Here is a 17,154-nt window from a genome sequence, read left to right on the forward strand (position 1 = left end):
TATATAATAATTTAGAAACATTTTATTTTCTATGGTTTTGGGAAGAAAATTTATACATACTCTACGGCATCAGTATCTGTATCATTGCTTAGAACCACTGAGTCTTCAAATAGTTTTCCAGGGTATATACTGAGATGTGGCACTGTTTTGAATCTGTATCTGTTGTAGTCACTGATGATTTTATTTTAAGCTACAAGAACCCATTCAAATAACATCATTATCACCATATTGTATACTGCATTGCTTTTCAAAAAACGTTTTTATTGAGATGAAATTCACATAACATATTATTAGTCTTTTAGAAGTGAACAATTTGGTGGTATTTAGTACATTCACAGTATTGTGCAGACACCACCCCTATCTAGTTGCAAACACTTTTCTCACCCCATACCTATTAAGCAGTCACCCTCCATCTCCCTTTCCTTCCATCTGCTTTCGGCGTCTATGAATTTACCTATTCTTGGTATTTCATATAAATGGAATTATACAATATGAGACCTTTTGTGTCTGGCTTTTTTCATGTACCATCATGTTTTCAAGGTCCATTCATGTTGTAGCATGTATCAGCACTTTGTTCCTTTTTAAAGTTGAATAATGTTCCTTTGTATGTATATACAATTATTTATTTATTCGTTCATTGATGGACATTTGTGTTATTTCCGCATCTCAGCTATTTTGCATAGTGTGTACAAGTACTTATATGAGTACTTGTTTTTAATTCCTTGGGCAATATACCTAGCAGTGGAATTGCTGGGCCGTGCGGTAGTTCGATATTTAACTTTTTGAGGAACCGCCAGACTATTTTCTTTAGTAGCTGCACCATTTTATATTCCTACCAGCAGTGTACAAGAGTTGGTCAATTTATTTTTAATGAGGAACACAATATGATGGGGAAAGTAAAGAGAAAATATGTGTGGCCTTCGAGTTTATTAGAGCTTTGTATCTCAGATTTTGCTTGGTGGACTTATTAAATATTTAGCATCATTTCAGCGCCAAGAATGAAATTTAGCTTAGGGAGATGTATCTAATCTATTTTAAGTGGCAAACAGACTAAGAAGTGAAGATCAGAGAAGTGAAAGAAGGGAAATTTAAATAGACTGTAAAATTCCTTGAGGGCAAAGGCCCTATTCATCTTTGTATCCTCTGCATTTAATAAAATACTTGGCATGTCATAAGCAGTATTGGGGGGGCGTCCCCAAGACTACCCCAGCTCCAATGATTTGCTAGGATTTACAGAATTCATTGTATAGACGTACTCATGGCTATGATTTATAACAGTGAAAGGATACAAAGCAAAATCACCAAGGGAAAATTTGCATGGGGTGAAGTCCAGAAGAAATCAGGCTCCAGCTTCCTAGAGTTCTCTTGCAGTTGAGTCACACAGGATGTGCTTACTTCCTTCAGCCAGTGGTGGCAGTGTTGTCTACCAGGGAAGCTCATCAGGCTTAGCGCTGAAATTTTTCTTTTTGGGACACGGCTGGGAAGGGTTGTTCACGTAGGCACCCTCTGCCTAGCACATGCTCAAATTCTAAACTCCCAGGAGGAAAGCAGTGTTCGGCATAAACCGTATTGTTTGCACAGTTTAGGCACAGTGAGCCACTCTTACCAGTTCTGGGAATAGAACCCTCCTGATATCTAAGTTCCCAGGCACCAGTCAAGGCCAACCAGCAAACTGCCCTTTCTAAGTATAGCAGCCAGGACTGCTTTGTTCATTCTTTTCCCGTACATAGATGTTGAGTTCTTTAAAAAGTGTTGCTAGGTTCTGTGAAGAAAAATAAATGCTATAGTAGGGAACCAGCAGGGACTTGAGTATCAGACCAACCTGGATTTGCATTATTGTAGACAAATTGCATCATTTTCTGAGCCTCAGTTTTCTTAATATTGAGAGATATATTACAGAGTTTTAGTGAGAATACAAAGTGATAACGTATAGAAAACATGAAGCATAATGACTGCCCTGTGTGAAATAAGTGGCTATTAGCATTTTGTTTCAGCTCATCTGTACCACTCTGGGTCCAATCAGGACAAAGAGACTATAAGTAATTTAGACAAGGAATTTAACATAAAGAATTGTTTACTATAACAGCAGATTGAATTAATAAGGGATTGGATTGTAAGAGGTAAAGAGAACTCTAAGGAATAGCAGATGTAATACAATAGATATAAAATAATGTAATAATATGATTGATAGATGATAATATATCATTAGTATAAAGTTAATTTGTAACAGCAGCTATCCTTAGGGCTGAGATAAAGCACCCCCAAAGTGAGCTGTCTCTTAAAAAAAAAGATGGGGTATTTGGGGTGGAAGTGGTGAGTATAAAAAAGAGCTACTGTCTGTCAGTTTTCTTGGTGGGGAGGTGGGACGAATTACCCTATGTTTTATTTTATTCTACTGTAGTGTGAAAGTTTAGTCTACCAGTTACCCATTGCACCTTCTGTTGGGCCTGTGATGTTAGATACTACCAGATTCATATCCCTTGTAAGCCATCTTATCTTTGGGTACCTTGAACCCTGTATGGTTTGGACATGGAATGATGTCCTGTGGTTGCTAAGCAGTCTCTCTTCCTGACCCTACTTGTTGCTAGGATTTGTTTTTGTACGTAATAGCATGGGAACTTAGGTACATCTTCAGTTCCTGTGGTGTTCCCTTCCATGTCCCTGTTCAAAAGTAGGCTTACTACTTGAAAAACAGTAACTTGGGCTGCAAAACAAGGTAATGAAATACCCTGGGAATTTGCTTTTGCTTTTTATTTTTTTTTATTTGATTTTTTTTTTTCCCCTAGCCATTATGGTCTAAATCAGTCTTTCCCTCCATTGCTAAATGTAAGGTAATGTGAAATTAATTTTCAGTTGGGAGTAAGTCAGTGAAAAATTTGGGCTTGTACCATTGCCCAAGCTTTGTTTGTTAGAGGACATCTTCATTCTTACTTTCCTTTGCTTCCTTTTACTTTCCTCTCCCCAAATTGCATGGTGGCAAGAATTTATTTTGTTCCATTCTCAGTATTTTTCTTCCCCTTCCATTTTGTGAAATGGGTTTGATTTTGTTAGACACAAAAGAAAAACAATAGGGTGGGTTAAATTTTTTTTTCTAATTGCTTGGTGTAACTTCCTTGTGCATTTCCAGTTTTCTGCACCTGCTCCTAAACAACCCTCATCATTGATGGAAGCCAGTAAGAAATACTTTTGTAATAAATCTCTGGACGCTGAACACATGACCTGTTAAGTAGGTGAAACCAAGGGAGATGGCAGAGGCTCCTAGGCTTCCTAGGCTCCTCAGTTAGTGTTTTATTGATATTGCTTAGGATTTATAGCTAGTATGTTATTTTTTTAAATTAATTAATTTTATTTTTGGCTGTGTTGGGTCTTCGTTGCTGCACGCGGCCTTTCTCTCGTTGCAGTGAGTGGGAGCTACTCTTTGTTGTGGTGCGCGGGCTTCTCATTGCAGTGGCTTCTCATGTTGTGGAGCGTGGGCTCTAGGCGCACGGGCTTCAGTAGTTGCCGCACGCGGGCTCAGTAGTTGTGGCTCACGGGCTGTAGAGCGCAGGCTCAGTCGTTGTGGCTCATGGGCTTAGTTGCTCCGTGGCATGTGGCATCTTCCCGGACCAGGGATCGAACCTGTGTCCCCTGCAATGGCAGGCGGATTCTTAACCACTGTGCTGCCAGGGAAATCCTGCTAGTATGTTATATCACTGCTATATTTCTGTACCGAAAGCAGGGCTTTTTTGATTTTCAGTGTTGTTAAGTCCTCTTAGTACCTCTCTTTTAACTGTATTTTTTAAATGCTTAAGGAAGCAGTTCTTTTCTATTGTACCTCCCAGGTGCAGTATTCTGGGTAATTTTCATTTGGAATGGGCAAATATATCGGCCCATTATGTATATCTAAATAATCATTTAGAAATGATGTTGATGATTTTCAGAATGCATTTAGAAAAGTGGCTTTAAAATCCATTGTGTCTTTTCAGCATGCATCAGTCCATCACAGTGTGGAGGTCTTGTCCTCCAATAAGAGGTTAGAGGCTGTTAGCCACTCAACTCTCCCCCGCACCCCCAAATCCCATACACACTTTTCCAAAAGATCTTCTGGAGTCCCGTCGTTCTTCTTATAGATGTTAGTTATGTTATCAATCACATTATTTTATAATTATTACGACTCACAGCTCCTCAAGGGCAGGGATACCAGCACTGCACTTGTCATAGAGCAGTTGTTCAATCCACTTTTACTGAATCAATGAAGATTCTTCTGCTTAAATGGATTTTTCAAACATAGCTGCAATGGGAGCTTCTAAGCAGCTAGTGAAGAATACAAATGTCAGGTAATATTTTTCTTCACTTCCTTCAGTGTCCGTTGTATGTGCACGATCCATCACAGTTGCTGTATTTTCCAGTTACTTAAGGATCCTTCTGTTACTCTTTCACACATTCACTTACCAGAAGCTTCTAAACAGGTTTCATTGCTATCTCTGTAGTAAAATTCTTACGGTTGGTATTTTATTGCTTATATATTATTTTTATTTTTGAGCAGCTTCTGTGCCTTGGCAGTCAGTTTCTAAGTCTTTCAGTCTTACTAGGTCAATAACTCTTGCTTATAGCAGCATAGCTGCCTTTCCTCTTTGGAGTTTAACACATCTGATTTCTGTCCCATCTGTTCCATTAGCTTGCCTTGTAATTCCATGTCTGCTTTAAATTTCAGTTATTTATGTATAACTGAATCACTTTGCTGTACACCTGAAACTAATACAACATTGTTAATCAACTATACTCCAATATGAAATAAAAATTTTAAAAAAGAATAACCTTCAGTTATTATTTCTACACTGATTAAAAACTCAGATCTGCATGTTTTTAGACAATCATAGTAATCTCTACCAGGACCAGTACTGGTTTGAACTAGTTGTCATGAAGTAGCAGAAGTACTGGGTATAGAGTTAAAAGACCTAAGTCTGAAGGCAGCTCAGCCACTATCATTAGCTATTTGGCCTTGAGCAAATTGAAATTCAGCTTTGTCATCTGTAAAATGAGGGTTATAAAACCTATTTTCTGCATCTAAATAAGATTATGTGAAGGTGTTTTGTACATTATAAAACACTGGTAGTAGTGACTTCTTTGGTTCTTTTTTATGCTCTAAGTAATACATGAATTTTACATTTTGTAAATTCAAATAATTCAGATAAAGCATGCCCTCTCAACCTTCCACAGATCTTATTCTTCTCTCTAGAGGGAACCACTGTTAGAAGTTTGTTGTATATCCCTCTAGATCTTCTCTATGCATTTATTTACTTTTTTATATGCATGTAGAAATACCTCTTTTTGTATTGTGACTTAAAGGGATAGCACACCGACTGTTCTGCTGTCATTTAATATGACTTGAGATAGTTCACTGAGATTTTACCTTTTAAAACACTTGCAGTTTAACAGAGGATGTTGAATAGTCAACAATATCAACAGTAGTTGATAACACTATTTCCCTATTATTGAGGTGCTTTTTAGTTTTTCAGTGTTGCAAACAGCACTGCATTGAAAAATCTTTGCACATGCTTCTTTGAGCACAAGTTCAGGTGATTCTCTAGAGTAGATAAAGAGATCAGAGATATGAAATTACAAGAAGGTATGAGTATTTAATATTTTAATAATTATTGTCAAATTGCTTTCCAAAAGAGTAGTCCCAATATGCTTATTTCCTACTATTAGATGTGAAGATATCTATTTACTCTTCTTCCTGCCAATTTGCCATATTTTCATTTTCATTTTTGTCAGTCTATGGGTGGAAAGTGATACCTCAACTCTAAAAGAATGTTCACAGGCAGCAGTGATTTGTGAGTATAACTGGAATCAATTTAAATATCTATTAACAGGAAAACAAGAGGGGTTTAAATAAATTGTGACATAGTCATAAAATAGAATATTAAGCAGTAGTCAAAATTAGTGAAATACAGTGACATGCATAAGTGGAGATAAATCTCATAAAATGAGAAAAAAGGAAATTGCTATACAATAGGATTCATTTCTATAAAATTCAAAAACACGCAAAGTTCATGCATTTTGAAGGGACAGATACATACGTGGTAAAATTAAAAACGAAAGCAAACCTTTGTCATTAAGTATAGTCCACTTTGAGAGAGGCGGCTCGTGTCTGAGTGCTGGAGAGTTCTAGGTAGCCTCGGGTGAGCGATGGGGAAGAAAGGAGGACTACTTTGCTGAGCAGGTGGAGGGGGAAGTCCGTTTCCTCTCGCACATCTCTGTGTACCTGTTATATCTGTCTTTGCTGTTAAAGTTTTTGACAATACTTGCTTGTAGGAATGTACTTTTTTTTTTCCTTAAAAAAAGTTTTCTGCATTGTTGAAGTCAAGAACTCATTTTATTTTTGGCTGTGTTGGGTCTTCGTTGCTGCACGCGGCCTTTCTCTCGTTGCAGTGAGTGGGAGCTACTCTATACATATAGAGTAGCTATATAGTCTATACATGGGATAGTCTCTGGGAGTGACAAATCTTTGTTAGTGATGCTTTGTGTTTTTTTTTTTTGTTTTTTTTTTTTTTTTTTGCGGTACGCGGGCCTCTCACTGTTGTGGCCTCTCCCGTTGCGGAGCAACAGGCTCCGGACGCGCAGGCTCAGCGGCCATGGCTCACGGGCACAGCCGCTCCGCCGCATGTGGGATCTTCCCGGACTGGGGCACGAACCCGTGTCCCCTGCATCGGCAGGTGGACTCTCGACCACTGCGCCACCAGGGAAGCCCCTTTTGGGTGTTTTTGATTACTTTCTTCATCCTATAATTCCTTCCTCAGACAATCTTGAAATTTACTGTAAAGGAATAATATGGAATGGTTATTAGAGAATTTGATAAAGCGGGAGGAACAGGGGCTTTGGAGTCCAACAGACCTGGGTTGAAAGTTTGACTTTTCCACCTTTTATCTGTGCTTTATTAACTCCTTCTCTTTGCCACTTTCTCTTACTCCTCCCCTCCATCCTGAAACCACGCGTGATTGGTTGCTCAGTATCTAGTGGTTATTACCACGTTTATCATCATCATTGTTAAAATCTGTAGAGAATGGTATTGAAGTAAATGTATAGACTCCAGAACAAACAAGGCACTTGGGGATTTTGGAAGGAGCCCTGTTCTTTTTGTTATGGTCTAAGCTGCATGTGTCTCCCCTGTAAAAATTTGTATGAAAATAGCCAGCCAACATTGCCTATTATTATTATTTTTAAATAACGGGTTTATTGACCTATAATTCATAGACCATAAATCTCACCCTTTTCAAGTGTTTTTAGTGTTTTGTGGTTTTAAGCAAAATCATAGAGTTGTGAGTCCATCATCACTATTACAGAACATTTTCATCACCAAAAGTAAAACCCAGTTCCCACTGGCAGTTGCTCCCTTTAGTCCCTGGAACTACTAATCGACTTTCTTTCTCCATGGATTTGCCCCTTCTGAATATCTCATATAAATGGAATCATATAATTTGTGGCCTATTGTCTCTGGCTTTTTTCACTTAGCATGATGTTTTTAAAATTCATCTTTGTTGTATCAGCACTTCATTCCTTTTATTGCCAAATAATATTCAGTTATAGATATACAGTCCTTTGCTTATCCACTTATCAGTTGATGGACATTTGGATTATTTCACCTTTTCGGCTATTATGAAATAATTCTGCTATGAGCATTTGTGTACAAGGCTTTGTGTGGATGTATGTTTCCAGTTTTCTTGGTTATACCTAGTGTGGAATTGCTGGGTCACATGGTAACTCTTTTTTAACATTTTGAGGGACTTCCAAGCTATTTCCAAAGTGCCTGCACCATTTTATAGTCCCAACAGCAATGTATGAGATTCCAGTCTCTCCACGTTGTTGTTATACTTGTTATTGTCTGACTTTTTGATTATAGCCGTCCTAGTGGGTGTGAAGTGTCATCTCATTTGCATCTCATTTGATTTGCATTTGCATTTTCCTAATGACCAACAGTGTTGAGTATCTTTTTATGTGTTTATTGGCCATTTGTATATCCTGTTGGGGGAACTTCCTGTTCGCACCTTTTGCCCACTTAAAAATTTGGGTTGTCTTTCTAAGAGTTCTTTTATATTCTGACTACAAGCCCCTTATTGGACAAAGGATTTGCAAATATTTTCTCCTATTCTGTTGTCTTCTCACTTAGTTGATGGTGTCTTTTCCTCCCCAGCTTTATTGAGACATAATTGGCATTAACATTGTATAAGTTTAATGGGTACAACTTGTTGGTTTGATACATTTATATGTTGCAAAGTGATTACTGCCATAGCTGTAACTAACACCTGCATCATGTCACATAATTACCATTTATTTTTTGTGGTGAGAACATTTACAATCTACTCTCTTAGCAACTTTCAAGTGTATCATTCAGTATTGTTAACTATAATCACTCTGTGTACATTAGATCCCCAGAATTGATGGTGTCCTTTGAAGCACAGAAGTTTTAAATTTTGATGAAGTCCACTTATCTATTTTTCGTCATTTGTGTCTTTGTAGTCATATTGAAGAAACCATTGCCTAACCAAAGGTCATGAAGGTTTAATCCTTTGTTTTCTTCTAAGAGTTTTATGATTTTAGGTCTGTGATCTATCTTGAGTTAATTTTGTATATGGTGTAAGATAGAGTTCCAACTTTATTCTTTGACATGGGATATCCAGTTGTCCCAGCACCATTTGTTGAAAAGGCTATTCTTTCTAACATTGCTTTTCTTGGCACCCTTTTTAAAACTCAGTTGATTGTAACTGCAAGGGTTTATTTCTGGACTCTCAGTTGTACTTCATTGGTCTGTACGTCTGTTCTTAGGCAGTATTATACTGTCTTGATTACTGTAGCTTTGTAATGTGAGTCCTTCAACTTTGTTCTTTCTCGGGATCATTTTGGCATCTATAATTTTTAAAGGCAGTTATCTTTGGTGTACTCTCTTTAGGGAGACTTAACTTATAAATGTCTAAAATAGAGATTTAGGGAAAAAAAGGAGAACTTGGGTTGTCTGTGATTGAGTCAGCAACTGAATGCCTAATAATTTCTGGTTATTGAACCTCATTTATTTATTTACACATTCTTCTGAATGTCCACCATGTGTTAGACACTGTGCTAGGTTGTGGGGAAACCATGATGAACAAGACATGGGGTCTGTGCAGGGAGCTGAAGTTGACACCTGGCTTTCATGTTTTTGAAAGGAGTATGGACTTTCGATGATCAACAAAGATATGGATGTAATGAAAGCAGATGTACCGTCAGGTGGCAGGTTTACTCTCGTCATAAACGAAGATCCTATCAAGGAAAATTCTTCTTAACTTACTCTTTTGCTAGTAGGAATGGAATAAGAGGATGCATATCTTTCAGATAGCTGTGTTGAGCACCTTGGAAAAACTATGAAAGCACTGTGTTCTCATTTACACCTTTGTGTGCATATGTATCTCCTCCCATTTAAAATTTCCCTTGAAGGCGAGGGGCTTGTTTTACTGACTTACTCTGTCAGTCATCTAAACTACTTTGAAAATATTAGGTATTCAATATATGTTGACTGAATAATTGAATGAGTCAAGTAAGCCATAAGTGAGTGCTCATATTGTATGACATTGTATTAAATTAGGGTTTGTGTAGCTTTTATTTGCTATCATTCTTGCCCTCAAGGATCTTTTTTTTTTTTTTTTTTTTGCGGTACACGGGCCTCTCACTGTTGTGGCCTCTCCCGTTGCGGAACACAGGCTCCAGACGCGCAGGCTCAGCGGCCATAGCTCACGGGCCCAGCCGCTCCGCGGCATGTGGGATCCTCCTGGACCGGGGCACGAACCCATGTCCCCTGCATTGGCAGGCGGACCCCCAACCTCTGCACCACCAGGGAAGCCCCAGGGATCTTGATTTAATGGTTAATGTGAGGATGAGACACTCAGTATGAAACACCTTTACAAAAAGAAGATATATTAAATTATAAATAATATAAAAAGTAAATTGTACAAATAACCCAGTAAATTTTAACTTACTACACATATTAGGAGTCACCTGAGTTCATAAGATGATGTAGGATGGTAGAGGAAGTCCGGAACAGAGGTAGACTTTCATCTAGGTTTAAAAGAACTGAAGGAAAGCAGATTGATAGAGGGGAGGGACTAAAACTTCTCCAGGTCAAGAGACAGTTCTGAGTAGGGGTGGTACTGTCTCCTTCCTAACAAGGGGACTTTTGGAAATGTGTGGAAGTTTTTGGTTGTCCTAGTGTTCAGGACACTGAAAGCCTACTGGCTTTTAGAAGTTAAGGGCCGGGCATACTAGAGTTCCACGGTGTGAAGTTAGGAATTGATCTGCCCCAAATCCCAGTAGCGCTCTGTTTGAGATACACGGAGAAGGAAACAGATTTAGCTGTACAAGGAGGAACATGGTGCTTATGAATAGTGCTCCTAAGCAAATACTGTTTCTTATTTGTTTTTTTTGATATCATACGTGCTAAACTGAGAGATGTATATGGTTAGGTAGAACACCTTAGGAACTGGTGGAGGAATTTATGTCTGATCATTCTGGATGATTTTGATGATTCACAACACTTTCTTTTGTCTTACGATTTTCTTTTCTTTCCTTTGTCTTAGAACGAGCCTCTGACCCCAGGTTATCATGGATTCCCAGCACGGGACAGCCAGGTTGGTATAAGCTGTTTATAACTCAGATAATATATATGTATGTATGTATGTATGTATGTATGTGTGTGTGTGTGTTATCTAAGGATGCTATGATAGAGAGCATTTCCTGAAATTATTTATTTTGGAGAGTGATATGGTTAATTTCAGCAATGGATTTACATTTAGAGATATAATAAAATATATTTCTTAACCCTAAAAATATTATAATCACATTATTGAAACTGTGGATATTATAGGGGGAAAGTCACTCAGGTACAGTCGTAATTGCTTTTGTTTTTTCTTCTCCAGGCTGTATGATAATTTTTTAACCTGGTTTTCTTGATGTCTCATAATTCTAAATGTTGGACTTGTCTCTTTATTCCCAGCCACTTAGCCCCTGCCTGCACAGATTTTTTGGGTCCCTGCAATAATCTGCAACAAGAAAATTCCATTCTCCTCCCTGGGGGAATTCAGCCTTATGGTTTTAATCAGGGAAGACTTTCTTGAGAGAGGGAAGTTTCTGCTGCCTTTCTTTGTTAGATAGGGAGGATGATTGGAAAAAGCCCAGGCTTTATTGTGGGTTAGAGCAAAACTGTTTCCTGCCAGGACACCCTCGGTATGGTTTAGGTGAGTGTGTAAAATGCTTTCCCTATCCTTTTGCCATTTGGAGCAGGTGAGGCTGACAGAGAGTTAGGGTAGAACAGGCTTGGCTGCCTCAAAGAAATGGTGTGGCTTAAGACACCTAACCTCTTTGCTATTTGGGGATGTTGATCTTCTTCAGGAGATTTAAAATGGTAGCTCCTAGAAACATCTCTCAATTTCTAGCCATCATTTATATCTTTGAATGTCTATCCACCATTCCTTATAGGGTTGTCCAAAAAAAGCCACCATTATTAGGCTTGTCCAAGGGATATGTCATCAGAGTGCTAAACCAAAGGGTTGACATAGCTCCCCTTTCCAGAACTTAGTTAAATCTCATCAAAACCCTGAAGCTGATCTTAAAAAACTAGGATGGCCCCATAATCAATAGTCACCTATTTGAGGGCCTTCCAGATTGAGAGTATTTGCCCAGTTCTGGTATTTTTGGTGTTGTATTGGCATCAGACTAGTCCCAGGTAGGGTATGGAGAAAAGGGGGGAGAGAAAATGCTGCTCATCTCTGTGTTCATCTCCCAGTGGGATCATCATTGTCGGAATTGAAGATTGTCCTATGGAAGCTCTTGGTGAAAGATACGGTCATTTACCCCAAACCTAAAGAGAATATAGAGGGTCTTTATTTTATTTCTTTCTGCTTTGGATCTGCCCTAGATAGAGCTTCTGTAAGCTGTGAAGTTTATGTCCTTTGATAGTATTTCTATATCCTGGCCATATATCAGAAAAAATACTGTTGCCTGGAGATCTAGCCCCCAACAATTCTGATTGAGTGAGTCTACGATTGGGCTTAGCCATTCAGATATTTAGAATTCCTATAGGTGATTTGTGTAGCCAAGGTCAAAAACTACAATCCTATGGGCCGCTTTAAAACAAGTGCTATTTTCTCTTTCATCGTGTACTTTCTACCTAGGACCCTTAAAACGTAAGGGACCATGGTCAGTCTCTGGATCTAGTTTTGTATATACTCATGCAGACATTTACTTATCAAATGTTGCTGATTTTGGATACAGGCTTATTTTAGATATAGGAAGGTAAAACTAATCAAAGTTAAGTATGGGAATAGACTTAATGAGTTTAAAAGAATCTGAAAAAGTACTGTATAATGCTGTGTCCTTCCTCTGGGGATTACAGATCAATAAGGAATTAAGCAAAAGGAATTAAGAGGAATTTGTTAAAGCATAAAAAAGTAGTCTCTGCTTGGAACTACTTTGTTTTTCCTTTCTTTTGCAGCCAGACCCACTTCTGTAGCCTGCACATTACTCATACTGTCTCTGCTGTAGGCCTATGCAGACCCTTTTGCTGTGCTTTATAGCCGCCTAATTTACATAGAGGCACATTCTGATGGTGACGGTTTATTTTAGTTTATTTTCTTGGGCTTTATTTTGTTTTTCTGTCTGGATCTTTGAATTAGAGACCTTAGCATAGTGCAAACAGGCGAATATTGAATAGCTGCTTGTTGCATTTGATGAATACAGAATCCAAATGAGTCCTGCTAATTAATGTGCCTGACCTTGTGAACTCTCACTTCATGCTCTGAGGTTTGGGAGGCATTTATCAGTGTGAGACACTGGTCACTGAGCAGCCCGAGTTGGGCAGAAACTGAACTTGTGATCTTTACATCTTCGCAGAGTGGTTTGGCTCGGCAAATCCAGGAACCAGAGACTGGGGTGAAGGAGAATTTGGAGTGTGTGAATCTTTATTTGCTTTTCCTTATTCTTTTATGTTTCTTTTCTAAATAGATAGGAACCATACGCAGACAGGATTTCTATTAGCATCTAATGGTGATTTTAAAAGAGATAAAAATGATAATCTTTTGAGCACTGCAGAGAGCTTTCATCAAATATTTTCTCTTCTCATCCTCACCACCACCTCTTGAATGGGTAAGGCAAGTATTTCCTTGGGAAGGATAAGGAAACAGGCACACAGATTAAAGTGACTTATCCAAGGTAACAATACAGGTTAGCAGCTGAATAAGCACTGAAATTTGTCCTCTATTTGTTGAGGGTCCTCTATACTGGGGATTCTTGACTCACAAAGGGAAAATGGGGTCATGTGCAGTATGCCTGCTCACTCACTTTACTTATTTATCATTTGGTGGCTTCATAGATCCCTTGACATTGAACTTATGAATCTAGGAGTCCATGACCCTGGTTAAAAATTGTAACAACAAAGTTCCTTAGCACTAAGTGGGCCAGTATTTCACTGTTACAGTGGCCCTTTCCACCCTGTTACATACACCCCTGGTAACACATTTGAATTAAAAACCTGTGAAGGGGGCTTCCCTGGTGGCGCAGTGGTTAAGAATCCGCCTGCCAATGCAGGGGACATGGGTTCAAGCCCTGGTCCAGGAAGATCTCACATGCCGCGGAGCAATTAAGCCCATGCGCCACAACTACTGAGCCTGCGCTCTAGAGCCTGCGAGCCACAACTACTGAGCCCACATGCCACAACTACTGAAGCCCACACACCTAGAACCTGTGCTCTACAACAAGAGAAGCCACCGCAATGAGAAGCCTGCGCACCGCGATGAAGAGTAGCCCCTGCTTGCCGCAACTAGAAGAAAGCCCATGCGCAGCAACGAAGACCCAACACAGCCAAAAATAAATCAATAAAATAAAGGAAATAAAAGATTAAAAAAAAAGACCTGCGAAGGAAAGGAGGGGGAAAAGAAACCACCTGTCACCTTGTAGAGGTTTTCCTTTTTTATGCAAGGTCTCCTCAGCCTTCTTTCCTAGTTAACAGGCTTTATGGGATGGCAATCCATTGCTTTTATAAAACACTCCAAGCCCGTCACTGTGCTTGCTAATGTGGTCTCTCCGTGCAAGTGGAGGAGACAAACATTGTTCCAGATTAGCAGAAGTGCACACCAGCTCAGAAAGGCTGCATGCTTTACTAAGGCCATGCAGGATTTTAGGTTGATGACACAATGTAGTGGTTTAGTTTCCTAGCTGACCATCTCTTTGTGATCTGTGTGTGTGTACACATGCTTATGATAGAGTTCCCAAGTGTTGATTAAGGTTGGAATAGTTTGTGGTTTGTAACGTTCTCTAACTGAGAGAATGTTTGTGTGCATTAGCTCCAGAGCTTTTCTTTGGGAGGGACCTGGGAGCAGCAGTCTGCTTAGAAGGGGCCTTCGTTCTGCACAGCAAACTTACTGTCTCTGCTCATATTGTTCGTTGACTTGGAATGGCTTTCAGGGGGCTCTGGACAGTACAGGGGAGTCCTAAGGCTCGCCTCTTGTCTGTCACCTCTTGGTGCCACAACTTGTGTCTGCTGTAATTAAGGTGACTGTGTAGTTTATCATTCAAGTTGGGGCACTTTTGAGAGAGAAAAGGGATGCTGATGTGGAAGCAGTCCCAGGCAAACCTTGATGAATGGGATGTATGGTCATCCTAGCTATGATTAAAGAAATACAGTGAGTGTTCCCTTAACTGGAGTGATCAGGTTTGGGACTATGGCACGGTGCATTTCCCACACTTGACCTGTGGACATGAAGCGTTGCCATTCACATTGGAGATGAGAGCACAGACTCTTGGTTGGGTTCAGGTGTTGCATCAGCTATGGAACCAGGAATGTTAGTAAATTATGAAAACTAATGTTGGTGAGGAATTTTGCAGTTTACAGTGTATGCTTCCATGTATCAGTATTGATCTTCACAATAGCTCTGCTAGAAAGGTCAGGCTTTATTATCCCTATTTGGTAGCTAAGAAAACCAAACCAGAGGCTTTTAAATGAATTTCCCCATGTCACAGAGTTAGTGGCACAGTGAGACTTGAGTCCTGGATTCTCAGCCTCCATGTCTTGTATTTCCGTCTTGTGTTCTTCTGTCAGTGTTCTCTCCTCGTTGAATGGGGATGTTCTCTTCCTCGTGTGGCAAGATAAGATACTATGGAATCTTTGGAGAATGTAACAGCTTGGAAAGTCTTCACATGAACTGGAGGCCCCTTGCATAACTTATTTCTATCAAGTTTCCTTCCTATTTTGTTTGTTAAAGTAGCTTGTGGTCTACAGTTTATCTTTTTGTATTTTATTCACTTATTTTGCTTGCCAGCAGCACTGTGGACTATGATTGTGATTTGCTCTTTAGATTGGAGAACACTGCTTTCCTGGGAGTGTCACGAAAAACAGGCCCATGAGGAGTGAAATAAACCTTCCTTTTATAATTTTGCATCTTTAATGTAAAGAAGATTAATGTCACAGTATTAGACTCTGATTTTTTAAATGCTAGTCAGTGGCTCCTTAAAAAGTTTTTTCCTTCGCTTTTCTAAAAGTATGTTGAAAACTATTATATACACATGCTCAAGTGATTCCCCCAGAATGGAAATATCAGAGGAGATGTTTAAGTTGACAGATGTGACTTGGATAATTAGGGATTTAAATTTGGAGTAGCAGCCTTACTTCTAATTTAGAGTATAGATTTTAAATGACCTAAGAGATTTTTTTCCCCAAAGTATTTTCTTTCTTCTTGAGAATTTTTAATTTCCCTTTTTCTAACGAGTTATCTTTGTTATCCCTGGAATGGACTTTACTTTATTTATTTATTTTTTTTGCAGTACGCGGGCCTCTCACTGTTGTGGCCTCTCCCGTTGCGGAGCACAGGCTCCGGACGCGCAGGCTCAGCAGCCATGGCTCACGGGCCCAGCCGCCCCGCGGCATCTGGGATCTTCCCGGACCGGGGCACGAACCTGCGTCCCCTGCATCGGCGGGCGGACTCTCAACTACTGAGCCACCAGGGAAGCCCTGGACTTTATTTTCTGTCCAGTTTTTTGCAAATGTACTTTCAGGGCTTTTACTTATTTTGATTGGGATCCATGGGCAATAGCAAATGCATTTTCTGTCATACTCATTTGGTTTGGTGGCAAAGAAATGATGGCTACTTTTCTTTCCTTGGGGAGATTTCAAATGGAGGACATAGTGAGGGTGTTCAAGTTCTAGCTCAGTGATTTCAAGCTTAAAAAAAAAGGTGGCGGGCTTCCCTGGTGGCACAGTGGTTGAGGGTCCGCCTGCCGATGCAGGGGACACGGGTTTGTGCCCCGGTCCGGGAAGATCCCACATGCCGCGGAGTGGCTGGGCCCGTGAGCCATGGCCATTGAGCCTGCGCGTCCGGAGCCTGTGCTCCGCAACGGGAGAGGCCACAACAGTGAGAGGCCCACGTACTGAAAAAAAAAAAAAAAGGTGGCAACCTCTAGTGAGTAATACCTTTTGAATTATGACCCAGTACACACACACACACACACACACACACACACAAATACTTACCCTTACTACGTTCTCAGCGCTGTGATATTTTCCATTCTCTTCCATTCCACTAAAAAAAAAAAAAACTGTTGATTATGACCAACAGTTGATTGACCAAAATTGATTTTCTGAACCCACTAATGGATTGCAGACTGTAGTTTTGAAAAACAAAATTCTAATAGTTGTCGTCCTTAAAAATGCCACCTTAAAGAAAACCCATACATAACCTTTAGTCGTCACTTCACCATTCCCCTGACGCCAGCCCTGAGCAACCTCTAATCTACTGTCCAGCTCTGTGGATTTGCCTATTCTGGACATTTCATAAAAACAGAATCATACAATATCTGGTCTTTTGTGACTGGCTTTTTTCACTTGGCATAATGTTTTCAAGGTTCATCCCTGCTGTAGCGTGTGTCAGTACTTTATTTCTTTTTTTGGTGGACCATAGCCCATTGTATGGATTTAGGAGTATTTCTATGTGCGCTTACTGTCTACCTCTGTAATTCATCTCCTCCCCCGTCTTACCACCAGCTTCAGCCTCACCGGGTGTTCTTTCCATTTTGAACTCCTTGAGCTTGATCTCAGCTTCAGGTCCGTGGAATTGCTGTCTTCTCTACCTTAGATCTGCAGTGCTCTTGACCCAGATA

General features: G+C 39.7%; 1 protein-coding gene across 15 annotated transcripts in view; it reads left to right on the forward strand.

Annotated features, from left to right (window-relative positions):
* RBFOX2 (RNA binding fox-1 homolog 2) overlaps nt 1-17,154 on the forward strand; it is a 262,366-nt gene that overhangs the window by 66,984 nt on the left and 178,228 nt on the right. For 14 of the 15 annotated variants that reach the window (XM_073788217.1, XM_073788218.1, XM_073788220.1 and 11 more), the window contains exon 2: nt 10,587-10,637. The exons of the other annotated variant lie outside the window; for it this stretch is intronic. In XM_073788217.1, coding sequence (XP_073644318.1) covers nt 10,587-10,637 — 51 coding nt within the window. The remainder of the gene's footprint in view (nt 1-10,586; nt 10,638-17,154) is intronic. 15 annotated transcript variants of the gene reach the window in all.

This window comes from Tursiops truncatus, chromosome 11, assembly GCF_011762595.2.
Source record: "Tursiops truncatus isolate mTurTru1 chromosome 11, mTurTru1.mat.Y, whole genome shotgun sequence".
In the NCBI taxonomy this organism is placed as follows: Eukaryota; Metazoa; Chordata; class Mammalia; order Artiodactyla; family Delphinidae; genus Tursiops; species Tursiops truncatus.